This window comes from Cnephaeus nilssonii (assembly GCF_951640355.1).
Source record: "Cnephaeus nilssonii genome assembly, chromosome: 19".
Classification (NCBI taxonomy): domain Eukaryota; kingdom Metazoa; phylum Chordata; class Mammalia; order Chiroptera; family Vespertilionidae; genus Cnephaeus; species Cnephaeus nilssonii.
In genome coordinates this window covers 1,380,076-1,406,559 of record NC_137090.1, presented here as the reverse complement: position 1 = coordinate 1,406,559, position 26,484 = coordinate 1,380,076, and the positions used below count along the sequence as shown (strand labels likewise).

The following is a 26,484-nucleotide window of genomic DNA, read 5'->3' as shown; positions in this document are numbered from 1 at the left end:
CGCGCCTCGGGAGGGAACGAGAGCTTCTCGTCACGTGATAGGAGCTCTCTCCGGATCTCGCGAGGGGCGGGGCCTCGCTCATTCCCTATAAAAATGGCGGAGGCGGCGCAGTGCGTCAGGAGCGGGAGCTTCGTGCTGAGGGGATTTTCGCTTCTTCACGCCGCCGGCCGCGCCAGGGCGACCTGCTCGGAGGAGGTCGGAGGCGGCTCTGCCTTGAGTGAGCAACCAGGCGCGGGCCTCCCGTTTGTGCGCTTCCGCGTAGTCACTGCGGGGCGGAGGGCGCGGGGCACCCTGTGAGAGACGCGTTTCACTGCTGCCCGACGGGCATCCTCACCGCAGAGCGTCCCCTTGAACCGACCCGGGAACCAGCGCTGGTTGGGCGGCCTGTGTTGACCTGACCCCCGGGGGAAGCCCTGCTCGGGGTCGAGTGTGGAGACCGGGCCTCGCCTGGGGCAGCGCCCCCGGGTTCTCCGCCGCCCCCGCCCGGGACCGGGACCCGGACCCGCCGCGCGACCGGGAGCAGGACGCGCCCTCGTCGGACAGCAGCTCGCTCCTCACTCCGGCCTGAGGCGCAGCCCGCCCTGCGGAGGTGACCCAGAGGCGAGGGAATGCCGCCCTGCCCACGTGACCAGTGATGCCACCCCACCCTAAGCTTCCCGAGTACCCAGGCACTGCCCCATCTTTAACAAAACAAATTAAACCAAACGACAAAGACGCTAGGCAACAACCAGCAGAGACCCTCATACACGGTATCTACAGGCGCCCACAACGCACAGACAAGAGCTTCCCACCGGACTGTCCCCAACGCGAGCCTCTCGTCCCCAGTTAGGACATTAGAGGGTGAGGCCAAGCCGCTTTGCCGTAAATCACCCGTTTCCTGTTTTCATCGGCAGTAAGCATAAGTAGCTCAGTGCCCCAAGATCCGCCCCAGTGGAGTATCTTCTGGGATGGACCCAGCAGCACCCGTCCCTGAACAACTGAAGCAAGATTACAGGCAAAGTTACACCTGGCAAGAATCACCCTAACATGCAACGTTTACCAGTGCACACAGCGGGCAACCGTGTGGCTCACGGTGCACAGCCAGGCCTTACCGTGCCCAGCCAGAGGCCCTTGGGAGGCCACTTGCAACCGGGAGCTGGTCAGGCTCACCCCAGACAGGGGACAACAGACAATGGGCTTCCCCCGTTACAGAACGCTCTATTCAACTTAGGTTTTGTTTAAAATATATTTTTATTGATTTCAGAGAGGAAAGGAGAGGGGGAGAGAGCGAGAAACATCGATGATGAGAGAGAATCATCGATTGGCCGCCTCCTGCAGGCCCCCCACTGGGGATGGAGCCCCGCAACCCAGGCTTGTGCCCTTGACTGGAATCGAACCTGGGACCCTCCAGTCCGCAGGCCGTAGCTCCATCCACTGAGCCAGACCAGCTAGGACTCAACTTAGGTTTTAAGTGAGATGATGGGGATTGCTGCGGCTGGGACTCGAAGCAGGAAAATTCCCGGCAGCGCTGCAAATAAGAGTCCAGGCCTCAGCCCCGGAAACCCCAGTCCAGGCAGCAAGCAGGATTCCCGGTACTCACCCTAGAGGACTCCCCCACCCCCGCTTGTGTCCCATCAGAGTGGCCAGATTATGTAACTGGACAATCAAAGGGACTGGGCTGCCTGTCACTACTTGAGCCAATTAAGCAGGGACAGGGTTGGATCACATATGAGCATTTATTCCAGTCCTGCCGGCAGCATGGAGAGCAGCAGCTCAGCCACAAACATGCGCCGCTGCTGATATCGGGTAGAAGGACAAAGATGACATGGGGAAGTAGGCAAAGGGTATGCCGAGTGGGTAGTTGACAGGTAATGGGGTCTGGAGATTTGCAAAGGCCTGTGGGTATGCAAAGGGCTGGGAGTCTTGAAAGGGCTTAGTGATTTGCAAAGGGCTGGGGGTCTTCAAAAGGCGAGTGATTCTGGTTCCTGCAACAAGGTTGCTAATCTTTCCAGGATCATGGGCAGCTCCCTGATGGGGAGGATGGGCTGCATCTCCAGGCGAGCGCCCAGGTCCCACGTGCAACTCCCAGCCAGGTTAGAATGTGCCTCAATCAACGAAACAGCCATGGCTAACAGAGCAGGACCCACATTGCTTGTAATGAAAGTTGGCCCCCAATATTCTAGTTCTGCTCCTCTCAGGTTCACCCACTAAACCAGGCACTAGTGCAGTGGTCCTAACAGGTCCACACCAGCAAGTAAAGGAGGGCTTAGTTCTCATGACACTCACCCCGCTGGCAGCGTATGTCCAAGCTGCCCAGCTGGCGTGGCTCAGTGGTTGAGCCACAGTTTGATTCTTGGTCAGAGCACATGCCTGGGTTTGGGGCTCCATCCCCAGTAGGGGGCGTGCAGAAGGCAGGCAATCGATGATGTTTCTATCTATCCCTCTTTTTTTCTAAAAATTAGTAAAAACATATTAAAAAAAAACAAAAACGTGCAACCCTTACAAGAGAATTGACCTGATAATTAGCATGCCATGCAAGGATGCAGGTACTAACCACATGTTAAGTATTTGCAAAGATGCATCTCTTTCTTAGATGTTAAGTGAAATAGAGCTGTGAGGTCTTAGGTCTCAGTCCACGGAGGCGTCTCCTGGGAGGGAGGTTGAACACACTGTTTTGTAAGCCGTGCTCCAGGGCTGCGTTGTAAACACGGATCTCCCAGACAGTATAAGAAAAGCACATGACATCTCGGCCATTTTCATACTGGTTTTACGTGGGAAGCCAGGTGTGCCTGGATGTCCAGGGGAGGAGAGGCCAGGCCGGCTGTCCGGAGCTCCTGCAGTTGAAGCCGGAGCCATGAGGAGGCAGGACTGGCCTGTGGCCACACCCTCCGGACCCGCCTCTTCCCCTGGGCCGGGGCTGGACTCAGGGTTAGACCAGGGGTGGGGAATGCTATTTGGTCAGCCCCTGCCACGGCATTAGGGGTGAGTTAATGAAATATTTGACCAAACGGCCGGCTAACATTTAAGCTGGTAATGTTGCACGACCTGAGAATGAGGTTAGAAATATCCCCACAGCCGTTGGCAGGAGACAGGGTCCCACCCCTGGTGTGCACGGCCACGGTGGCTCGTCCCGTCCTGGGCAGCAGGAGGCCTGCGTGTAGGGCTCCTGGGCTGGCCTGGGTTCTGGGAGTCGTCACTGCGCGCCTTGATGTCCTGGGTGAGAGGGGCTGTCCCTGAAGGGAGCCTTCCTGCCAGAAACCCCACACGTCACCTGGTCCTCCATGGCAGACACGGTTCCTTTCCAGGTGCGACTGCCTTCCACCCACTCGCCTGGCGGGGCACCTGATGAAGCCCCGAGCCTGGCCCGACCCCGTCCAACCGGCATCCGGGCACCAGACGTGCATGGGGCGTCTCCGGTGCTGGATTGGGCGGCGGGCAGGATGGACCGCTCAGCGCTGCCCTCAGGGCCGTGTCCAGAAGAGGGCAAGCCCGGCAGCACGCAGAGCAGTAAGAGGATGGCCGTTCCTTAGCTGCCCTGATGCACGTGAGGTGAGGCGAGGGCACGGTGGTGGGTTACTGACGCGCGATGGCGATGGCGGTGGCGGGAGGAAGGTGCCACCGAGTTGTGAGAGGAGGTGGCCATGGGAACACCCTGGGGGGAGGGTTCTAGGAAGAAGAAACGGAGTTCGAAGGCCGCCACACGGGCAGGGGATTGGCGCCATCAAGGCATGGAAAGCAGGTGGTGTGGCATCATGAGGGCAGTGCGGTGGGGGAAGGGTGAGCAGGGACAGATCAGGAAAGGTCTACAGGTGATGAAGTGGAGTTGAAGTGCATCATGGGTGCCTTAGTAGCCACTTCAAGGTGGTCTTTCTTTGAGGTGAAAGGAGCCAGGATGCCCCAGGATGGAAGATGACCTGGCTCTACACAAAGACAAGAATTCTTGTCCTCTGGGGATGACAGGCTCACAGTGGGACGCAGGCAAGAAACCAACAAGGAACTAGAATGCACAACATGCCAGGAGCCATGGGTCCAATATAGAGAAATGAACTGGGAAAGGGGGGGGGGGTGGTCGTCGGAGTGGTGTTAGGTAGAATGGCCTGGGTAGGCCTCTCCGGGAAGGGAGCCTGTGAGTGGAGTCCTGAGGGAGGTGAGGGGAAGAACGTTGCAGGCAGAGGGAACTGCAAGTGCAAAGGCCCTGGGGCAGGAGTGTGCCCGGCGCCTCAGATAGCAGGGAGGCCCCTGTGTGTGGAGCAGGTGAGTGGAGATGAGGTCAGTGGGCCTCGTGCCCAGGTCATGGTGAGGACTTGGGGGCCTGTCGGCCAAAGGGAATGACGTGACCGGAAGACCCCCCATTCACAGGATCGTTCTGTCTGCTGTGCAGAGAACGGGCACTGGGGGCCATGGGAGGAGGCAGCTAGGAAACTTACAGGGGTCCAAGTAGGTGGTGACCAGGGCAGAGCTGTGCAGGTGTCCAGCAGTTGAGCGTTTCGGATATACTAGTCCATTAATGTAGGAGAACCAAGACTGTAATCCAGCCCAGTCGTGTGACTCAGGTTGAGCGTCGACCTATAAACCAGGAGGTCACAGTTCAATTCCCGGTCAGGGCACATGCCCGGGTTGTGGGCTCGATCCCCAGGGTGGGGCGTGCGGGAGGCAGCCAGTAAATGATTCTCTCTCATCGTAGATGTTTCTATCTTTCTCTCCTCCCTCTCTGAAATCAATAATAAAAAAAAAAGACCATCATCCAAATCTAAGTAGTGACCATTGAATGGCAATTCTAGAGGATCCCCTGGAATTGCTTAGAGCAAGCATGTTAAATGCGGCCCACAACGAATATTTTTGCGGCCCAGCCAATGTAACGGTATGTAAGAAACGTTTTAATAAAAATTTCGTAACTTAGTTTTTATAATAGCCTGTTACACGTAATTATTAATAACGAACTACAATGTTTGCTAGTGACTGATTACTATAACCGTGTTGCATTCATCTCCCTTACGCGCAGGCGCACAATTTTTCTCCACTAATACTAGCAGCGAATATTTTAGCAGCTGATAGCCACGTCATTAGTCTTGGACTGACTTGTTTGGTGTGCGCAACAGGAAATATTTTGCTTTCGGAGGACAAGAAAAATAGGTTTTTTTGCGTTACGCTTATTAATTTGTGCAGTTATCCAGTGTCCGGTAAGTTGATGTTCAAGGAAAGATATTAATTTTTATTAACATGTTCTACTATTTTATGTTAACGATGACTCCTTTATTTCAGCCCTTTGTATTCAGCGTGTCTCTATCGAAATAAACCTACGTTTCTATGAAAACGGAAGCTTTTGTTTTTTTTGCGGCCACACACACTTCAGCCTTGTTTATTTGGCCCGTGAGTTTGACACGCTTGGCTTAGAGACTTCCGGCTGATGGTGAGGACGGAAGAGGCTGCAGAATGAGTCCTGATGGTGCCAGGACGTCGTCTGAGGGATTTGTCATGAACAGGCTGGCTGTTCCCAGACGGGAGAGGATCTCCCCCCACGCTGAGGCCAGACGCGCAGGCAGTTTCCAGAAGCTTCCATGGCTCTTGCAACTCCGCACACAGCCCTGCTGTGAGAATGTCCGGGGCTCAGTGATGCGTGCAGGCTCGGGTGAGGCATCGCCCCTGGGCAGGGCCAGGCGGGCTTGCCTGTCAGACCTGCTTGCCTGCTGCTGTTCAGCCCAGACCGCCCCAGCGTCCCTTCTGCAGGACCAGGAAGGGCAGCATGGAGCCGGTCCCGAGGAGAGCAGGTCAGCACTGGGGAGGGCGGGCAGGCCCGAGGGGGTCTGAGAGCTGTCCTGGGGTGGGGGGTTTTCTCCCCAGGGGGGTGGAGCCTGGTGTGGGGCCGTTTGGTTTCGTTAAGTGCATGGGCGCGCTCTGGCTCAACACCTTCAAGAAGGACAGTGTGGGCCTGGAGGGATGAAGGATGCTCTGTTTTGGACTCTGATGTCCGCATGGCGCCCCAGGAGGAAAGAGAGGAAGAAGGGAGGGCTCTAGGTTTAGGTGTGGGGCGAGGAGGACCAGCTGCCTCATTTGTGGCTGCTTTAAAAACAAACAAACCATTTCCGGCTCATTTTGTGAGGCTCGAGAGAGACCGCGTCTGCTCACTCAGCCCTTCCCCGCTCGGCTGGTTTCACATGTTGGTGACCCAGGGCTTTGAGTCACACGGTGGGAGGCGCTGCCCTCACACGTGCGCCATCTGGCTGTCATCTGGCGCAGCGGTCGCCAGTCTCTCAGGCCTCATGGACCAGTGGTCCGCGGACACAGGCTGGCGACCGCTGCTCTAGAAGGCATGAGGGCAGCCCTGATGCCTGTGCTGCGCGAGGTACTCCAGGGACCCCTGGAGCAGGGGTGCAGGAGTGAGGAGGAAGTAGCAGAGGGCGGGGCAGCCGGCGGGAGGCACTCAGCTTCCTGGGCAGAGCACAGTTGCTCCCAGCACCCCCGGGCAGAGGGCCGAGCCTGGTGAGCTGGTGCTGCCTGGGCTGGCACCTCGCCCTCCTCGTGTGTGTCTGCGTCTCTCCTCTTCCCATGGGAACACCCGTCACAGAGACCTCATGGCCTCATCTTAACCTGGTTACATCTGCCGCGACCTCTTTCCTAAAAGGTCACACTCACCGGTGTTGGGGGGTTAGGACGGTTAGGGTGCCTGCAGGCCCTGCCTGGGCTGAGAGGAAGAAGAAAGACAGGGAGGCTGGTACCCACAGGTCAGGGCGGCTGGCCTAAGGGAGGCAGGGCCAGGCCCGGCCCCGGGAGCACCTCACCACCGCCCTAGCCTGCATCCTGTCCCGGGGGCCACGGCAGTGGGAATGGCCGCCCGCAGCTCTGGGACCTGTCTGTTTTAAAAACAGCTTGATTGGGCCGAAACCGGTTTGGCTCAGTGGATAGAGCGTCGGCCTGCGGACTGAAGGGTCCCAGGTTCGATTCCGGTCAGGGGCATGTACCTTGGTTGCAGGCACATCCCCAGTAGGGGGTGTGCAAGAGGCAGCTGATCGATGTTTCTCTCTCATCGATGTTTCTAACTCTCTATCCCTCTCTCTTCCTCTCTGTAAAAAATCAATTAAAAAAAAATAAAAAACAGCTTGATTGGGGTCGGATCTGTATCTGCACAGCTCGCCCGTGTCAGGAGCGCAGCGCAGTGGCTTCTAACAATCCAGCCGTGCGGCCAGCACACCGGCCTTAGGACATTTCATCCTAAAAAGAACCCCCCTGCACTTCAGCCACCCCCACCCCCCAGCCCTCTCCTCAGAGGCCAGGAGCCACAGTCAGGGGTCTGAGGCCCTGCCTGCTCTGAGCTCCTGGTGCGGCCCGCAGCCCTCGGCGTCCCCGGCCTCTGCCTGCGCGGACCCCTGGCCCCTCCCTGGGTGTGTCTGGGTCTCTTCTCGTCCCATGAGGACACCTGTCATATAGGGCTTCAGGCTCGACCTAATGACCTCAGCTGTCGCGACCTATTTCCCAAAGGCCACACTCACAGGTGTTGAGGGGTTAGGACTAACATTTCTTTTGGGGGGACACCACTGAACCCACACACCCTGGTTCATGAGCATCTATTGACTGTCCCCTGCAGAAATGGAATGAGCTGCCCAGGGGCAGCGAGACAGACCTACTCGAGGGCCTGTCCCCCTCCCCCCATCCTCACCTATCCCCCTGTCCCCTGTCCCGCAGGCCCTCCCTCCAGCAACCACCCTGCGGGGAGGGATCAGTGGGGTCTGGCCAGAGGTAAGGCCCCCACCCGCTGGCCACCGTGGCACCTGTCCACTCTCCTGGGCATCGGAGGCTACAGAGCCCAGTTCTCTTCCAGACCCGGGTTCCCGGCGCTGTGGGCGCTCTGCGTACCGGGCAGAGCCGGGGTGGAAGGTCTGTGCCTTTGTTTCCTGGGTCAAAGTTTGCCTTTCCCCTCGCTCTAGGCTCTGGGTCCTGAACTTTGAGTTTTGGAGCAAGTCACGTGGCGTGAAGTCTCGTCAGATGCCCTGGGCACTGGTTTGGCAGGCTCTTCCTGCCCAGCCCTGCCCGCTGCCCGGAATCCGCAGAGGAGCCTGAGCCTGCAGCGGGAGGGGACACAGGCCAACTGCACGCCAGCTGCTCCTGCGCGGCCGGCCTGTGCGTCTCTCGGTGAGTGTGCGCTGTGGGCCAGCCCCGTGGGGGTGGGGGCGGCTGTCCGCGGAGGAGGACTGCAGCGGCCATTCCCGTTTTCCTTGGTTTACACGCTGTTGGAGCACGTTCACTGCACACGCCTCTCAGGAGGCATTTGGCTCCAGCCAGGCAGCTGGTCATCCCGTGAAAAGGACCAGATCCCAGACTCTCAGGTCCAGGGCAAACACTCCCACCTGGCCCCACCTGTGCCCCTGTGCCCCCCCCCCCCCCCCGTGCACAAGGACTTCATGCACACGTGTGATGAGAAAAAGAAACAACGTAATGTGCAAACACAGGACCATCGATGCGTCTCCGGCTTTCTTCCCCTCACGGAGTCAGCCTGCAGCCAAGCAGGTGTGTGTAGCTGCGCGTATCCAGATGTAAACCCTGGTCCCTGCTGAGGGCGGCGCCCTGTCCAGCGGATGCTGTTGTCCACAGTGAGAGTTAACAGTGGAGACACGGTGCGAGGTGGCCGTTGCACAGTCACGCCAAGTGCTGTGTGTTTTGTCACCTCATTGTCCGGGCAGGAGGGGGAGAGGGGCAGAGAGACTGTGCACAGGACTGAGCTGGCGCTGACAATGCGTCTCCTTCAGGGATCTGAGGTCCAGGAAGGGGCGCGGGCGCTGCTGTTCGCAGGCTGTTTTCTGTGCTCGAGACAGTCCACGTTCATGGCCATTTAGGATGAGTTACGTGGATTAACAGGCTAAAGGCCTTGTGCCCGGGAACTTGGTGTGCAGGTGTGCTCTGGGTGGGGGTGGGAGGAGCCCCTGAGGTCCTCCCAGCATTAGGGCTTGGGTCCCGCCCACTCAGCACGGCCCTCTCCTCAGAGGGCTGACGGGCTGTGACTGCTCAGGCACTAGATCCACACAGACCGGAGCTGGGACCCAGCCAGGACCTGCCCAGGCCCCGCAGCTCAGCCCTCAGACGCCTGGCCATCTCCCCCCGCCCCCCACGTACACAACAGCCGAGGGGTGTGGCCTTGACTGCTCACCCCCAAGAGCCGTCCTAGTTTTATGGCGACTCTAATGCGCGTTTACAGCGCCGCGCCCAGGTGTCTCCGTGCCAGGGTCCTGGGGCTGCTGACAGCGACAGGCGTCCACCCTGCGAGGACAAGCAGTCGCTTCCTGTGCGAGGCCCAGCCCTGGCCTGCTTCCCACTGATGGATGTGGACGCAGCACTGCCTCTGGTGCCAGCTCGTCCAGCCTCCCGTTCCCCCAGGGCGGGGCTGGGGCTCCATCACCCCCAGGAGCCTTTCGGGGCACCCTCCCTCCGCGCCCGCCCCGAGACGGACCGCCACAGGCGCGCTCTGTCTGCTTACGCATATCTGTGCTGCGGCCGCAGGCGAGCCCAGGGGTTTGCTCCCTCCCGCTTCCCCCGCTCAGGATCTGTGGTCCAGGCCCACCTCCTAGGCCAGTGCCGGTCGGGCCAGGCAGCAGCCTGGATGTCAGGCTCATCACTGACCGCCGGCACTGACTGCCCGCTGCCGGCTCCCCGTGTCCTGAGCCAGAGGAGCCAGGTCTCCCTCCGCCCAGGTGCAGTCGGTGTCCCTCCCGCCAGTGACAGGACACCGGGGCCGGGCTGGTGTCATCGTCCTCTGGGGGGGGGGGGGGTCTCTCCTTCCCTGCCTGTCCGTGGGGAGGATGGTGGAATGGGAAGGCCTCCGGGCCGGGGCCCTGCGCTGACAGCCCGCCGCCACCGCCCTTTCCGTCCAGGCCCAGCCATGGCGGAGCTGCACCGCACGCACTCCTCGCTGGCAGCCCTGGACGAGGAGACGCTGTGGGAGATGACGGAGAGCCACCGCCACAGGATCGTGCGCAGCATCTGCCCCAGCCGCCTCACCCCCTACCTGCGCCAGGCCAAGGTGCTGGGCCAGCTGGACGAGGAGGAGGTGCTGCACAGCCCCCGCTTCACCAACTCGGCCATGAGAGTCGGTGAGCCTGCGCCGCGGGGCCCTCTGCTCAGCCGGAAGCGGAGGGGACCCGAGTTCTTGGGGGGGCTGTGTTAGTTTCTCCGGGGCCGCCCTAACAAATGACCGCAGAACTGGGTTCTCACAGTTTGGCGGCTGAAGGTCTGAAGTTAAGGTGTGGGCAGGGCCACCTACCTCCGGTGGCTCCAGGGGAGCACCCTTCCTGCCTCTTCCAGCTTCTGGTGGCCCCGGGCACCCCTCGGCTGTGGCCCCGTCGCTCCAGCCTCTGCCTGTCCACATGCCTTCTCTGCATGTCTCCCTCTCCCTGAGACACTGTCCTGGGACAGGCCCCCAGGCTCTGCAGAATGCCTCCGCTCGCGGGCCCCACTAATTACATCCGCGAAGACCCTTCTTCCAAGTCAGGTCCCACGGGCAGGCTCCAGGGGGACACTCCTTGGGGCCAGCCCGCCTGTTCCAGCCCAACTGACCTCTGTGTTTATTCATTCAAAACCGGGAGAGTGCCCAGCATCACCATGTCCGCTCCTTAGGAGAGTTGAGTCAGTTTCTAAGATACTTGTCTCAAAGCCCGGGCTGGGCCCCGGAGAGCCGGCGGCGGGCGGTCAGTGCCGGGCCCCGGAGAGCCGGCGGCGGGCGGTCAGTGCCGGGCCCCGGAGAGCCGGCGGCGGGCGGTCAGTGCCGGGCCCCGGAGAGCCGGCGGCGGGCGGTCAGTGCCGGGCCCCGGAGAGCCGGCGGCGGGCGGTCAGTGCCGGGCCCCGGAGAGCCGGCGGCGGGCGGTCAGTGCCGGGCCCCGGAGAGCCGGCGGCGGGCGGTCAGTGCCGGGCCCCGGAGAGCCGGCGGCGGGCGGTCAGTGCCGGGCCCCGGAGAGCCGGCGGTGGGCGGTCAGTGCCGGGCCCCGGAGAGCCGGCGGTGGGCGGTGACCGCCCGCCGCCGGCTCTCCGGGGCCCGGCACTGACCGCCCGGGGCCTGGCACTGACCCTGGGCCCCACCGCCGGCTTTCTGGGGCCCGGCGGGCGGTCAGTGCCGGGCCCCAGAAAGCCGGCGGTGGGCGGTCAGTGCCGGGCCCCGGAGAGCCGGCGGCGGGCGGTCAGTGCCGGGCCCCGGAGAGCCGGCGGCGGGCGGTCAGTGCCGGGCCCCGGAGAGCCGGCGGCGGGCGGTCAGTGCCGGGCCCCGGAGAGCCGGCGGCGGGCGGTCAGTGCCGGGCCCCGGAGAGCCGGCGGCGGGCGGTCAGTGCCGGGCCCCGGAGAGCCGGCGGCGGGCGGTCAGTGCCGGGCCCCGGAGAGCCGGCGGCGGGCGGTCAGTGCCGGGCCCCGGAGAGCCGGCGGCGGGCGGTCAGTGCCGGGCCCCGGAGAGCCGGCGGCGGGCGGTCAGTGCCGGGCCCCGGAGAGCCGGCGGCGGGCGGTCAGTGCCGGGCCCCGGAGAGCCGGCGGCGGGCGGTCAGTGCCGGGCCCCGGAGAGCCGGCGGCGGGCGGTCAGTGCCGGGCCCCGGAGAGCCGGCGGTGGGCGGTCAGTGCTGGGCCCCGGAGAGCCGGCGGCGGGCGGTAGCTACTGTCAGGATACTCTCTGCCCGTTGTCTGATGAGCCTCAGAAGCAGGAGAAATGAATCCAAGCTGAGAGCCATGGGGGCTGGGTGGGCCCGGGTCCTGGGTGCTGCTCATTGCTGCTTTCCTCCCCCGAGCTAGGCACACACACCCACATGTCCACCTGCGCACCTGGTAGGTCTCAGAGAGACCATCCTCTTCCTTAGTCTCTTATCTCCAGCTCTTAGCGCCCGGGTCATAGTAGCTGCTCAGTAAATGCCGCCTCGCCCTTCTCGAGACTGACTGCACTCTGGGGGCAGAGGGGCCTGCGGCGGCAGAGGGTGCCCCGCCCAGCGCCTTGTCAGCCCAGACTGTCCTGTCCCCCAAGGGCACCTGCTGGACTTGCTGAGGGCGCGCGGGAAGAACGGGGTGCTCGCCTTCCTGGAGAGCCTGAAGTTCCACAACCCCGACGTCTACACCCTGGTCACCGGGCTGCAGCCCGACGTGGACTTCAGCACCTTCAGTGGTGAGAGCCGGCCTGCGACCGGAGCCTCCGGGTCCTGGTCACCTCTCTTCCCAACCCTGTTCCCGAGGCTCAGGCAGAGGTTCCGTCCTGCCCCGTCCAGCACCGGGGGGAGGAGACCCTCGGCACTGCAGTGGGATGGGTGGGAGAGGGAGCCCCTGGCCTGGGCTCTGAGGAAGAGGTGTCCCTAACTGCGGCGCCAGGAGGACGGCCTTCATGGACGTGGGCGCAGGGACGTGTCCTTTCCCCAGAAGAGCTCCCAGGCCGCTTGGGGCTGTGCGGGTGGCAGTGCCTGCCCGAGGGGAGGTCAGGCCGCAGCCCTGTGCCCGTGCTCAGCCCGCTAAGGGAAGGCTCACTGGGCTTGGTGGGGGGCAGGGGGAGTAATTCCAGGCTCCCCTGGCGGCACTGAGGGAGGTGGGAGTTCAGAGGGCGGGCCAGGAGCCCTGGAAATTGCACAGGAGGACGCTCCAGCCTGGCGCCTCGCAGGCTGTGCTTGTGCTGCGTAGCGATCGGTTACGCAGACTTACGGTCCTGTTCCTGTTTCGAGGATGACGTTCAACTGTGTTAGTATAAGCACGTCTGGGCTGGGGAGGAGCAGTGGGTCTGGACAGCGGGTCACACGGGGCAGCCGAGTGGGAGAGAGAGTGGAAGGGAAGGAGGAAATGAAGGGGAGTCCTTGTACCCAAATCTGGAATCCCGCGGTTTATTTACCCCAATCTCGTGTGTAGTTCGGCCCCGAAGCCTTGAAGGAGACGGCGGATAGGGTGGGTCCTCTTGAGAGTCCGGGGCAGGAAGCAAAGCCCTGGAGGACGAGGAGCGGGCAGGTGGTGATGCCAGCTCCCCGCAGGGCTCATGGAGACGTCCAAGCTGACCGCATGCCTGGCCGGGGCCATCGGCAGCCTGCAGGAGGAGCTGAGCCAGGAGAAGGGGCAGAGGGAGGCGCTGGCGCAGCAATGCCGGCGGCTGCAGGAGCGTCTGGGCCAGGCCGAGGCCCGGGCCGAGGGCCTGCAGCAGCTGGAGGCCGACCACGGCCGCATGAAGCGCGAGGTCAGCGCCCACTTCCACGAGGTGCTGAAGCTCAAGGACGAGATGCTCAGCCTCTCGCTGCACTACAGCAACGCGCTGCAGGAGAAGGAGCTGGCCAGCACGCGCTGCCGCGGCCTGCAGGAGGAGGTGCTGCGCCGCCGCCTCGCCCTCGCCCCCAGCCCGGGACTCCCTGCCCCGCCAGCCTGGGCTGAGGCGCCCCTGCAGGAAGCTGATCCTTTGCCTCCGCCACCAGGGGGCCCCTCCCATCGCCCCCTTGCAAGGAGCCTGCCCTGGGATTCCCCAAGGCCTGGCTGGGGTGCCGTGCCCACGGGGGCGGCCTGCCGCCTGTGTCTGGGCCGGGCAGGGCTGGCCATTCTGAGCCCCGCAGTCCCCTAGGCCTCCTCCCTGCAGCTGTCGGTGTCGGGTCTCAGCCGGTCCTGTGATTAGGAGCCCCTCGAACCCCAACAATGTCTTTTACTCATTTTTCTGTTGGGGATTATTCTCTTCCTAGTGATTTGTGGGGTTCTTTAAATATTAATTTGTTTTTTGCCTTGATGGCTTTAGTTTTTCTTTTTTTGTTGTTAACCCTCAGCTGAGGATATTTTTCCTTTTTTTTTTTTTTTTTAGAGAGAGTGGAAGGGAGGGAGGAAATGAAGTGGGGGAGAAAGAGAGGGAGAGGGAGAAAAACATCAATGTGAGAGAGACACATGGGTTGGTTGCCTCCTACATGCGCCCCGATGGGGGCTGGAAAGTGGACCTGCAAAAAGGGTACAGGCTGGGACCGAACACCCAGCCATTTGGTGCATGGGCAGGTGCTCTAACCACTGAACACACCAGCCAGGGCGCTTGTTCTTTCATTTTATTTGGAAATAATTTCAAACTTACTTTTAAAAATATACAAATACAATGGTGCAGAGGACTCCCATATGCCTTACTTTGTCATTTGCGCTCCCCCCACCTGTGTATGTTTCTGTGCACGCCCCCCCCCCCCCCCCACGCACACACAGTTTCCCTGAGCCTGGCGTGGCCTGGCCGGGATGCTCACGTCCTCCTGGCCCGCTCCTGTCCTCTCGGCCCCGCAGCTCTATCTGACGAAGCAGGAGCTGCAGCGCCAGAGGCTGTCCGCCTCCTGCGAGCGGGAGTTCCGAGAGCGGTCCCTGCAGATGGCTGACGGCCTGGAGCCCGGAGCGGAGGAGCTGAGCCGCCTGAAGGAGGAGAACGAGAAGCTCCGCTCCCTGACATTCAGCCTGGTAGGCCCGGCCCTGGGGGCAGTAATGTCACTCGCCCACCCGCCAGCAGCCTCCAGCTCCCATTCCTGGGATGAGTTTCCCAGGGGCAGGCGTGTGGGAGCAGGGCCGGCTGACCCCTCTGTGCCCAGGCGGAGAAGGACATCCTGGAGCAGAGCCTGGACGAGGCCCTGGAGAGCAAGCAGGAGATGGTGGACCGCATCCACTCGCTGAGGGAGCGCGCCGTGGCCGCTGAGCGGCAGCGGAAGCAGGTGACCACGGCCTCACGCTGGGGAGACGGGCTCTTCAATCCATGCTGAGCTTACGACCAAGTTTGCCTAAGTAATGGTCACTCGTTAGTTCATTCCTGTGTTGGCACCAACTCACAGTCCGAGACTAGAGGCCACAGCCGTGGGTGGGTGCTGAGCAAACCGGCGGGCACATAGGTGGTGAGACCAAGGGCACGCTCGGGCAGGTGCGTGGGGCCCGCTGAGAGCCGGGGGCTTGCTGAGTGGCTGCCAATGGTGAGGGGCTGCCAATGGTGAGGGGCTGGTGGGGAGACAGGCCAGTGAGGGGACAGCGAGGGGACAGTGGGGAGACGGCCGGTGGAGGAGCATGAGCAGTGAGGGGAGTTATCTGTGCGCCCTGCTCTGGGCATGGGGTGAACAAAACGGCCACACACGCAGCGCCCACGCGATGTGGATGGCTCCTCGCCGTCTGGTGGGCACAGCATCTCTGCGGACGAGCTCACCCTGTTTCTCCCCGTCCCCTCGCTCTCCCTGACGCTCCCCTCCTGTCCTCCACGGCTCCGCCCCTCGATCCAGTTCTGGGAAGAGAAGGAGCAGACCCTGCTGCAGTTCCAGAAGACCAAGGTGGACTGCGAGATCTACAGGGCGAAGGTGACTGCCCTGCAGAGCCAGGTGGCCGAGCTGCAGAAGGAGCGGGACCAGGTACGCGAGAGGTGGCGGGGCCGGGAGAACAGGAGCTGCCGGCGGCTGGGGGCTGGGGCCTCGTGCAGCCCGCCCTGCCTCCGTGGCAGCTGGTTCCAGACTTGGGGTCTCCCTCCTTGGTCCAGGCGGTTTCTCGACTCCCTCCATTGTCACCTGCTGACATGCTCACTGTCTGAGACTAGAGGTCACGTCTAGCGCCTCCCTTCATTTCTGTGCGCACTCTGGGCGGCGGTACACCCGCACACGGGACACGATAGTGAACCGTGGCGTGTGCCTGCGGGTGAGCCCAGTGTTGGCTGCCTCTGCATGCCCCGGGAACCCTGTGTCCCGGCCCGCAGGCCTACTCGGCCCGAGATGCCGCCCAGGTGGAGATTGCCCAGAACCTGGCGGAGAAGGACGCGCTCCGCAGGAAGCTGTTCGAGCTCACCGACCAGGGCTGCGACCTGCGCCAGCAGCTCCGCCAGCTGCAGGCCGAGTCGGCACAAGGGGTGAGTCCTGCCCTGCCCTGCGCCTGGGAGCAGGGCAGCGTGCGCGTGGGGTGTGGCACGGTGGGAGGCAAGCTGGGCCCCAGTGTGGCCCTGATGGTGGGCGTTGGAGACAGACAGTGGGCAGCTGCAGCTGCCCTGCCTCTCCTTTCATGATAATGTCTTGCACATCCTGGAAGGGTGGCCCGACAGAAGGTTCTGGAACCTGTCAGGTGTGGTGTTGGGCTGAGGAAAGAAAGATGAAGCTGAGCTAAAACAACTATAAAAGCCCTAGTTATGATCTGGCTGGCAGCGCCAGTCCAGGCACCTGGTGTACGGGTGTGGGGAACGTGCCCCAGCCCTTCTCCCTCACCCCTTCCCTCATCAGCCGTGTGCAAAAGCACACAGGTATGCGGAGAGCAGACTGACAGACAGGCCGCACACTGCTAACTGCTGTGTGTGCGTGTTGGAGGGTGGGTGAATTTCTCTTCTCTGATTGGTCTGTCCCCCCATTTTCTATGTGTAGTATGTGTAGATACATGTACATACGTTATGTACCAGGTGTGTAGCCAGGAAGAACTATGTGCACGGGGGTGGGGAACGTCCAGCCCATATAATGCCCACAAAACCATTTGGTCTGGCCCTAACAAGGCATTAGGGGTGAGTTAATTAAATGTTTGACCAAAAATCCTATATGATAAAAGGGTAATATGCAACTTGACCCTAACGGTGGACTGACCAGAACGACCGCCCGACCAGTCACTGTGAGGCGCACTGACCACCTCTCAGTCCCTTCTCCTGGTGGTCAGGCTCCGATCGCCCGATGGCGAACCGGGAGCTGGGGGGGAGGGGTGGCGGCTAGGGAGGGGGGTAGCTGCGGGCAGCCGGAGAAGATGGCCCTGGTTGCATGCCAGGCCTAGGGACCGACCTGCGCACGGATTTCGTGCACCGGGCCTTTAGTATGTTTATATTGATTTCAGAGAGGAAGGGAGAGGGAGAGAGAGAGAGAGAGAGAAACATCAGTGATGAGAGAGAATCATGGATCGACGTCTCCTATATGCCCCCTACTGGGGGTTGAGGCTGCAACCTGGGCTTGTGCCCTGACCAGGAATCGAACCGTGACCTTCTGGTTCATAGGTCGATGCTCAATCATTGAGCCACACCACTGGGCACCGGCTGATTTTTAAGCTGATAATTTGTACGGCCCGTGAATGAGGGAATACATCTCCAAATGGGCCTTGGCAGAAAGACGGTTCCCACCCCTGACGTATCCCCTCCACCAGAAATGGAATGCCGCTCCCCAAGCCCAGTGCTGTGCACCCCGGTGGCCAGCGGGGGTCCCAGGCTGGGAGGAGGCGGCCCCGGGCTGGAAGCCGTGAGAGAGGGTGGAGAGGGGGAGGTGCCTGGGTAGAAACCCCGAGAGCATCCGAGGGGACCCTTTCCTGAATTAACCAGCCGCCTGGCGCCTTGGCAGCCCAAGCAGGAGGCGGGGCCGAGGGAGCCCTGCTGGAGGGGAAAGCAGCGGCTCGTGCGCATGTTCGCCATCTGCCCGCGGGACGACAGTGACTGCAGCTGCCTTAGCTCCTCCGAGGTACAGCAGTGCCCCTCCTGCCGGGGACAGGCCCGTGCAGACGGAGGGGGCCCGGCACGTCGTAGGTGCTGGAGAGACTCAGGTGGGCCAGGCTGCGTCCAGGCCCACACTGTCCTCCTGGCGTCCTGGGCCCCACTCAGCATCTTGCACAGCCCACCCATCAGCACGTGACCCTCCCTAGCCAGTCACTTGGTCTCTCGGGGCCTCGATCGCTTTCTCTGTAAAGCGGAAGGTTATTTTTATTTATTTGTTGTGAGGACTCAGCGACCTAAAATACAGGAAACAGCTCATAGAGTGCTGGCACACAGTAGGTGCTGGACTAATGTGCCCTGATGCTGTGTGCTCCCCCTCCCTGCCCCTCCTCGCCCTGATGCTGTGGCCGTGGCTTATTCCCTTTCCAGAGCAGGGAGGGGTCGTGAGCCCATGAGCTCGCGCTGACCCTGCCTCACCGTCCCCCAGTCTCAGCTCTGGTCGGACCTGAGCGCCACATCCAGCCGCGAGCTGGTGGACAGCTTCCGCTCCAGCAGCCCCGTGCCCCCCAGCCAGCTGTCCCTGTACAAGCGAGCCGTGGAGGACTTCCAGGAGGATCCTTGGTCCTTCAGGTAGAGAGGACGGCATCAGCGTCGGATGACACGGGTCCCCTGGTGGCTCACCGAGGATGAGGGCCGGGCAGGAGGGCGAGGGCCGGGCAGGCGCTGGGTGCTCCAGGCCTGAGCTGTCCTCTTCCTCCGCGCAGTGCCTTCTCAGAAATCCTGGAGGGGGACTGGAGAGGCTCCCCGGGAGCGAAGGCGGGTGACGCCGACCTGGATTATGAGATTGTGGACAGAGCAGGTGAGTGTGTCCCGCTGCCAGCCTCTGCAGCCGCCCACCTCCCCTGGGCGGGCCACAGAGCCAGGAGGAGACAGAGGACAGGTCTCCTCGGGGGCCGGGCAGAGGGAGGGGAACTGGAACGCTGCCCTGACCCGGGCCCCTGGCAGTTCAGGCCGGTGCCAGCTGCTCTGTGCCTGGTGTCCTCTCCATTGTCACCTAGCCGTGAGGGAGTTGATTGTCTCCATGCCTGCTCAGCTCAGATGTTCAGACAGCTGCTCGTTCTGTCCCTCCTGCTCTGGACGCTGGGCACTCAGGTTGCCAGGGACAGCACGCGCCAGGCTGCAGTGCCGCTCCCGCTGGCCGGGGCACCTGTGGGCACCTCTCCACCTTTCCCTGTGGCTTATGCCTTGTATCTGTCACTTAGCTGGTCCTCTCTCCTTCCCAAGCCGTGTGCCCCTCACGTCGGCCTCCTTCCCTCCCCACCCTGCACTCCTACCCCAGCCTTGGGCTTCACAGAGTAGGTGCTCAGCACCCCGCCTGGAATTCACCCTGCGGCCACCAGGGGGTGCACGCACCCATGCTGGTCCACAGAGGCACCTGTGGTGGGCAGTGGTCACGTGGCCAGAAACCTTCCTCCTTCCCGATCACTGGTGGTTTTGTTTGTGGCGGTGACCAATGGAGAGGGTGCGGCAGGGGAGCCAGCTGGCTGAGGCCAGGAGGACAGGGTGCTTGCTGCTCTTCCTCTGTGTGATCCCACGTAATGTCCCGCGTTCACGCGTTCTAGTGGAATTCGCCTCCAATACGCCAGGAGCGCCCAGTGGCCTCCACGTGGCTGGGATGTACTCAGGAACAGGGTTTCCTGTGGGCTGGGCACAGGCCGGGGCAGGCGGCAGGCAGTGTCCGCCCTCTGCTGGCCTCTGGTCCTCCGGGCGGGCGGTCCACCAGGTGGAGGAGCAGCCTCCACCGCCCAGAGGGAAGCCGCCGCCGGGGCTGGGCCCATCGGCCTCCCAGGCTGCATGTCCAAGCGCAGAGCTGGGGGACGCCCCGGGACAGCAAGGCCCAGGACTGCCAACAGGAGGCCTCCACAGCCAGCAGCCGGCGTGGCCCGGGGGAAGCGGGAGCAGCCGATGCGGGCGGCAGGCGCTGCTGTGCAGAAAGGCGGGCCCGGGTGCCACCGGATTTGACTGTTGGAATGAAGGTGGACATGGATTCTAGCTTCCCCATCTCATAAAACGTGGGCAGCATTCAGTCTCACAAAGGACACAGTGGAGGCCAGACCCAGGCAGGTGCAGCTCTCCAGCAGCTCCTCCCGTGTGGGGAGAGATGAGTCAAGGTCTAAGCAGCAGGAAGGAGGACGAGAAGGTCAGCCTCAGCCGAGGTGGCTGAGGGGACTGAGGTAGCGTGTGGCCTGTGGGGAGGCCGGCGCGGGGTCTGAGCCTTTGCTTCTGCCTAGACCTCCTGGAGTCTGAGAGCGGCCCACAGCTGGTCTCCAGGGGCCTCTGCGTCTCCGCCAGGTGAGCGGCGGGGGCCGGGCCAGCAGATGGCACAGTGAGGGCTGTTAGCAGGCGACAGCCTTTTTGAGGGTGGGATCATGGCAGGAAGGGGGGTGGAGAATTCCAGAATGCTGGGGCTGGGGCAGAGCCGGGCTGCACACGAGCTCCGTCGCCCCTTCTTGCAGCAGCGTCCCGGTGCGGCGGCGGCCGGCCCGGAAGCTCCCGAGCCAGGCCACGGTGCTGGCCTTCCAGGGGGACGCCCTGCTGGAGCAGATGAGCGTCATCGGCGGGAACCACACGGGCATCTTCATCCACCGTGTCACCCCTGGCTCGGCGGCCGACGAGATGGCCTTGCGCCCGGGCACGCAGATCGTCATGGTGAGTTCAGGGCTTCCTGTTGCTGTTGTTAACGGGGTCTCGTCGTCAGCTCCCGTGCGTGTGTGTGTGCGTGTGCGTGCTCGTCTGTGTGTTCAAATACACATACCGCAAGATCCACCACTCTCTTAAAACTTTCTGTTGTAAAACCTTCACGATGCTGCAGAAAACATAAATGTGCAACTTAGCTAACTACCAGTAAGTGACTACAGCAGCAGGGAGGGGACTTTGATGTCGCTGAAACGTGAACTTGAAGCTTTTTAACAATTGTAAGAAGTTCACAAAATAGGCGTCACCCGTTCCCGAGGCTCGCCTGTCCCCCGGGGGAAACCCCGTCCCCACGCCACCGGAGCCCTTTCTCCGTGTCTCGTGGTCAGTGGCATTGTGGTTACAGCCGCAGAGCCCTTCGTGGTGTTTGGGGACAGTCCTGAGACCCGAATGGGGCCAGTTCAGTTAAAGGCACATAGGGGGTATAGCTCAGTGGTAGAGCATTTGACTGCAGTTAAAGGCACATGTTCCTTCTCCCTATAAAGTGCCCTCTCCTCGCGTGAGGCAGCGAGGGAGTGACTGGAGGGACAGGGAGAGTGGGGAGCTTTCCCAGCGGGGCTGGGGGTGGCCGCGAGCGGTGGACGCCGGGGATGCCGCTGACATCCTACAGGGCCCGGGCGGCCCCACAGCACAGAGTGCCCTGGCTCCAAATGTCAGTCGTCCCAAAGCCGAGAACCTGCGATCTGGAACGCTCTAGAACGAAGGTCCATTTTGGAGAGCAGACACTGGGTCCTGGGTGGTGCTCTCAGCATGCGGGTGGGAAGGGGTTGGTGGTTGACTCAGGGTGGGAACATGTGTGGCTTGAAGGAGCCAAATGCAGATGCCCCGGTTCAGAGCCTGGGACAGAGGCCCTGATGGGCGTGTGGACGGCTGGGGGTGCGTGTGGACGGCTGGGGGTGCGTGTGGATGGCTGGGGGGGGTGAGGGGGGGGAGTGCAGATCTGTGCTCAGGCTCCGCCGCCGAGCCTGGTCGATAGCGGCCCGCCCCGGTGGTCTGCCCCCAGGTGGACTGCGAGGCCACGGAGCCCTTCTTCAAGGCTGTCCTGCAGGGCGTGACCCTGGAGCAGGCTGTGGGTCTTCTCCGCAGGGTGGACGGCTTCTGCTGCCTGTCTGTGAAGGTCAACACGGAGGGTACACACTCCCCACCCCCACCCCCAGGAGCTCCCCTCTCAGGACCTGCCCAGCCGCCCAGTCCTGGCTCTGAGCCTTGGCCGTGCCTGCCCCAGCCCCCATGGCCTATCCCAGAGCCAGGCCGCACCCCCAGTCTGCAGAGGCCCCCAAGGCAGCTGGGCCCTCTCACCCACTGACTCTGGCACCAAGATGGCTCCTTCTGTCCCTCCTTTCACATTCCAGAACTTTCCTCCTGTGGGTCACGGCCAGGGCTGATCTGTCCTCTCTTACCAGGTTATAAGAAGCTGGTCCAGGACCTGGAGGCCAAAGCGGCCACCTCAGGGGACTCCTTCTACATCCGGGTCAACCTGGCCCTGGAGGGGCGGGCGGCGGGGGAGCTGCCGGTGCACTGCGGCGACATCCTGCACGTCACAGACACCATGTTCCAGGGCCGCGGCTGCTGGCACGCCCACCGCGTGGGCCCCTACAGCACCAGGGACATGGAGGGCGGCACCATCCCCACCTACGCACGGTGAGCGGCCACCTCCGGGGAGGGGACACTGCCCGGGTGGAATCCCCATGTGCCACCCCCAAGTGGACAGCGTTTGTTTGTGAAAAGGGTGACCTCGGTTCTAGAGCTTTCGGGCCAGCGTTTCCAGCCTCAGCGCTGCGACCTGGGGGGCCCCCGCTGCTGGGGGCTGCCTGGCACCGCCGGCCTGAGCAGCTCCCTGGCTCATGCCGGCCCCGACCTGTGAAAACCAGCACTGTCTCCAGACTTCGCCATGTCCCCGGAGGTGGGCTCGCAGTCACCCGGTGTGTCCAGGACTGTGTTGGTTTTAGCACAGAAAGTCCCACCTCCCGGGACCCTGTCCTGGGACAGCTGGGGCAGGGCTGACCCCTCCCCCCAGCAGCATCCGCCTGCCGGAGCCGTGTCCCAGGTCAGGCGGTGCGCACGGAGCGTGGAGTCGGGATGGTGCCGCTCAGCTCAGCGGTGCAGGGCGGCCTGGAGCCACGTCCCACCCCGGCTCACACCGCACACCAGCAGCGCCTCCGGTGGGCGGGCACTGGCAGGGTCTCAGAGGCGCCCTGGGCGCCGGGCGGAGCCTCCTGGCAGCCTGTCTCCTCCTCCCAGGGCACAGCAGCTGCTCATCACCCTCTTGCGGGACCTGGCTCAGCAGAGCAGCTCCGCCCGCAAGGTGAGGCCCTGCGGGGGCCCTGCCTCTCCCTGCCTCCTTCCTCCCTGGGCTGGCAGAGGGGTGGGGGCTGGCTAGGGGTCCTGTTGGGAGGGTGTAGGCTACTGATCTGAGGGGGTCTCCCTGCGAGTCCCTGCCCCATGGGCCCTGCACACCTTGCCCTGGGCCCACCCGGCCCGCAAGTTCCTCCACCGCGAGCAGAGGCGCTGGACGTGCTCACCCGGTCGCGCCCCTGCACCCCCTGCCTGGCCATCTGCACCCATTACTCCCTCTGAGGGCGGGGACCTGGTGTCCTCCCCACAGGGGACACTCAGTGCCCTGAGCGAGGAGCTAGGGCGCCCCCCCCCCCGGCCTCCATCACAGCGGGTGAGGTGTGGGGGCCGCCCTCACTGCCGTGCCCTGGGCGAGGGCCTCTGCCCCAGGACCCTCTCCTGCTCCCTTCTCCTCCCTGGCACGGGGCCTGGGCTGTTCTGTGGGCACAGCCTGAAGGTCCAGGGACCAGCCTGGATCCCCCGGTGGGGCGGTGCCTGCCCCGGCCCGGTGGGGACGGCGGGACAACTGGCCCCTTCTCCCTCCAGCCGTCTCCTGGAGGCCCCCAGAGGTTGGTCCGTATCGTCACTGTGGACAGAACCAAGGCCAGCGCCCCGTGCTCACCCTTTGACGGGGCCCAGTCAGACCCCAGCCGACTGGGAGGTGAGGCGGGGCGGGAGGGGCTGGGGGAGGCCTGGCTCCTCGAGGCCTGGGTGTTGGGTGGGCCTGCAGGCTGCTGGGCTGGCTCAGGATGGATCCTGAGAACCATACTTGGCGCCTGGGTGCCTCTCTGGAGAGGTGAGCTGGGTGAGGTCTGAGGCCCCGAGGGAGGTCAGCACGCAGCGCCATGCGGGTAAAACGGAGCTGTGAGGGCGGTGGGGGTGAGTTTAGAGTAAGCTCCATCCATCTGAGCTTAGTTCCTTCTTAAAAAGTTTTTTGGGTGCGTAATATAGGGGGGCTGCGAGAACGGATAGCAGCCTGAATGGTTGGGAGGGAGGCGGGGCCTGGAGTGAGGGGAGCGTGGGGCGGGCATCCAGGTGGCGCTGGGGGCGAGGAGAAGGTGATGGGAGGGAGGAGGAGGCCTTCTCCATCCTCCCTGTGGCCAACGAGGCAGGTGGGATCAACCGCACTACCAGCTTGGCCTGGCCGCCACAGGGCTCCGCGGCACCGGCACGCAGGCTGTTCAGCCAGGGCGGGCGGGACTCGGCCCTGGAGCCGGCGCCCTGCGAGGCCGTCCCTGTAGGTGTGGGGGCTGCTCGGGTGCAAAGCGCAGGCCCTGCTGCAGGCGGGGCCTGGGACCGCTCATGACTCTTCTCCCCCACAGACGCCTCCCCCAGGGGCTTCTGGGCCGAGAGCTGCGTCACGCTGGCGCCCTACACGCGGGTGCACCCCCGCCGGCCCAGCCGGCCGCGGCCCGTGCTCCTCGTGCCCGGCTTGGTCGGGAGGATCCTGAGTGAGAAGCTCTGCCTCCTGCAGGGGTTTAAGACATGCCCGGCAGGTGCGCTCCCCCCCCCCCCCGGGGTCCCACCTGTGCGCGGGGCGGGCAAGGCCTGGGCAGCTGCCGGACGGGCTCCAGGAGAGCAGCGGAAGGTGCCACGCGGGGGCGTACAGCACCCGGGCTCTCCTCCGGGCTGAGGCGGCAGTGGGACCAGGTCTCCGTGTCCGCCTGGCGCAGAGGATCTTGGGAGGGCCTCCCTCTCTTCTGGCTCCTGGTCCTCGGCTCCCTGGCTTGTGTGCACCCTCCTCCCTTACCCTCCGCATCACGTGGCTTCTCCCGTGTGTCTTGTCTCCACGGGAGCTTCCTGTAAGGACCCAGCCCCCGGGTAGGGTGCCCTGCAGTGGCAGCCTCTGAGTGGGAAGCACAAGGTCAAGCTCACGGAGAGGACACCTAGGGAGAGCTCCCCCAGCGCTGGCGGGGCCCCGGGGCCAGGGGTACAGCGTGGGGCTCCCTCAGGACTCCAGGGGTTGGGTGTGTGACCTCCGCCCACTGTCCCCCTCAGAGTGCTTGAGCCCAGAGGAGTGCGAGGCCGCCAGCCGGAGAGGGGGCATTGTCCAGGAGGGGGAGGCCGCCGGCAGCCACTGCTGGGTGCCCCGCGCGGCCCTGGAGCGCCTCATGGAGAAGGTAGGGCTGGCGGGGCGGGCTGCTCCGGGAGCGGGAACTGGCAGGGGGTTGGAGGCCGGAGGTGGGACCAGGGTCCCTGTGGCCTTGGGGAGTCTGAACTCCCTGGAGCCTGTTTCCCAACGCAAGGGGCGGTTAATGGCATCTGTGAAGTGACTAAATGAAACGGAAGTAGCACTCACGTTCTAAGGCTCAAATACAGGAAAAGCTCACTGTGAGCTACCCAGTGTTACCTGGACACAAGGCGGCCAGGCCGGCTGCCAGCGGAGGCGGGCGCCCTGTGCCCCCAGCCCCGTGCCCCGGGAGGCGCTGCGGACTCCGGGGGACTGGCCCGTGCGCAGGCCCCTCAGCCCCAGCGTGCAGCTCTGCTTCTAGGTGCAAAGCACGCGTGAGGATCTAGAGTGACTGCTTTTTAAGTCGAGGCCACGTTGGTTAACTTTACGTGAGTTTCAGGTGTCAGCATTGTAATTCTACGTCTGTGTACACGTCAGCGTGTTCACCACCAACAGTCTAGTTTCCATCCGTCGTCATACACTTCATCCTCCACCCGTGTCACCCTCCCAGCCTCCCCCTCTGTTCTATGTCTATGGGTTTTGTGCTTTGCTTGTTTTTTTTTTTAAATATATTTTTAAATTGATTTCAGAGAGGAAGGGAGAGAGAGAAACATCAATGATGAGAGAGAATCATTGACCGGCTGCCTCCTGCACGCCCCCCACTGGGGATGGAGCCCACAACCCGGGCCTGTGCCCTGACCAGGAATCGAACCCTGACCTGGTTCATAGGTTGACGCTCAGCCCTGAGCCCCGCTGCTGGCTGTTGGTTCATTTTTCTGGCCTCACGTCTGCCACTTGGCAGAACACCCTGCAGATGGATGGAGCTGCCGACGGCTGTGCCGCCAACACCCCGCAGGCCCGGACAGCTGTGGACTCTCCCGTTTCCTGTACCAACACAGCCCTGCCCGGTCCCCTTGGCATCACTCCCGGATGGCAGACTTGACACGTCCCTCTTCTCCCCCAGAACACCCACGCCCTCCTGGACGTCCCACTGGACAGCGTGCGCGCCCTGCACAGCATGGAGATCTTCCCCATCGTCCTCCATGTCGTCATCAACGAGAAGGCGGCCAAGAGACTCAGGTAGGTGCGCCCGGGGCTGGCGGGGCGGCTCCCGGCTGGGCCCCCCGGAAGGCCCTCGTGTCTGGAGCATGTGACGGGATTCCTGGAAATGTCGCAGGGTGGGTCCCCCACAACTCTGGGACAGAGGCTCCCCCCCCCCCGGGAAGCAGCCCAGAGGACAGCGAGGACTTGGCACCTGCGCTGACTCACTAAGGCCCCGTCTGCTGGGCCACAGGGACCCGCCTGCCCCGTGGCGAGGACCACGCCGGAGGCCGTGGCTTGTTCACGGCTGAGGACAAGCCCAGGTGTCCTGGGCCCTTTATGATTTGACACCTGAGGCTGTAGACTAGACGCCCGGCCCCGCCCGGCCATGTGGCCTGGGGCCCTGTCTCTTCAGGACCCCGGGACACTGGCCGCTGCACCCAGGGGTGTCTGGTCCCCTGGGATCCCGGGCCGGGGCGCTGTCCCCCTGAGCCGCCTCTGGCCCCGCAGGAAGGCCCTGCAGCGGCTGGGCGCCTCGGAGGAGCAGCTCCTGGCGGCCAGCAGGCAGGAGGAGGGCGAGCTGGACAGGGCGCCCTGCCCCTGCTGCAGCCTGGCCCCCGAGGCCTGGGGGGACCTGGACACGCTGCTCAGCTGCGTCCGCTTCGCCATCTGCGACGAGCAGAAGAAGGTGGTGTGGACGGAGCAGAGCCCCCCGTGACAGATGCTGTGTCCTCCCGGCTGGCGGACCCCGCGCCCTGTCCTGTGGGCTCAGCTTGGGGCGCTCACCGCACACGCCCCCTCAGGTCCCCTCACTGGAGTCCGACCACCACCCTCGCCACGTGCAGGTCACAGATGGGCACTC

The 26,484-nt window shown here is 63.3% G+C and overlaps 1 protein-coding gene across 3 annotated transcripts; it reads left to right on the top strand.

Moving 5' to 3' along the window:
* Nucleotides 1-8: 8 nt before the first annotated feature.
* On the top strand, nt 9-26,479 carry CARD14 (caspase recruitment domain family member 14). 3 transcript variants are annotated; one of them, XM_079797882.1, is made up of 25 exons: nt 9-3,528; nt 4,716-4,840; nt 4,982-5,159; nt 5,242-5,747; nt 7,902-8,106; nt 9,840-10,058; nt 11,960-12,097; nt 12,942-13,267; nt 14,203-14,370; nt 14,499-14,618; nt 15,171-15,296; nt 15,635-15,784; nt 17,235-17,351; nt 17,811-17,953; nt 18,088-18,182; nt 19,615-19,675; nt 19,843-20,032; nt 21,081-21,207; nt 21,481-21,718; nt 22,319-22,382; nt 22,958-23,072; nt 23,734-23,907; nt 24,410-24,531; nt 25,546-25,661; nt 26,133-26,479. In XM_079797882.1, the coding sequence occupies exons 6-25, from the start codon at nt 9,848-9,850 to the stop codon at nt 26,338-26,340; spliced, it is 3,009 nt and encodes a 1,002-aa protein (XP_079654008.1). In that variant the 5' UTR covers nt 9-3,528; nt 4,716-4,840; nt 4,982-5,159; nt 5,242-5,747; nt 7,902-8,106; nt 9,840-9,847; the 3' UTR covers nt 26,341-26,479. The 3 variants fall into 3 exon arrangements, with proteins under 3 accessions (XP_079654008.1, XP_079654006.1, XP_079654007.1); XM_079797880.1 differs by having other exon boundaries at nt 10-3,528; nt 19,840-20,032; XM_079797881.1 differs by lacking the exon at nt 9-3,528 and having other exon boundaries at nt 4,683-4,840; nt 19,840-20,032.
* Nucleotides 26,480-26,484: the final 5 nt, after the last annotated feature.

Coding starts and splice junctions, on each gene's coding strand:
- CARD14 (XM_079797880.1), top strand. CDS start 9,848: ATGGCGGAGCTGCACCGCACGCACTCCTCGCTGGCAGCCCTGGACGAG. Junction 15,297..15,634: donor TGCAGAAGGAGCGGGACCAG/GTACGCGAGAGG, acceptor CCCGGCCCGCAG/GCCTACTCGGCCCGAGATGC. Junction 18,183..19,614: donor TGAGATTGTGGACAGAGCAG/GTGAGTGTGTCC, acceptor GCTTCTGCCTAG/ACCTCCTGGAGTCTGAGAGC.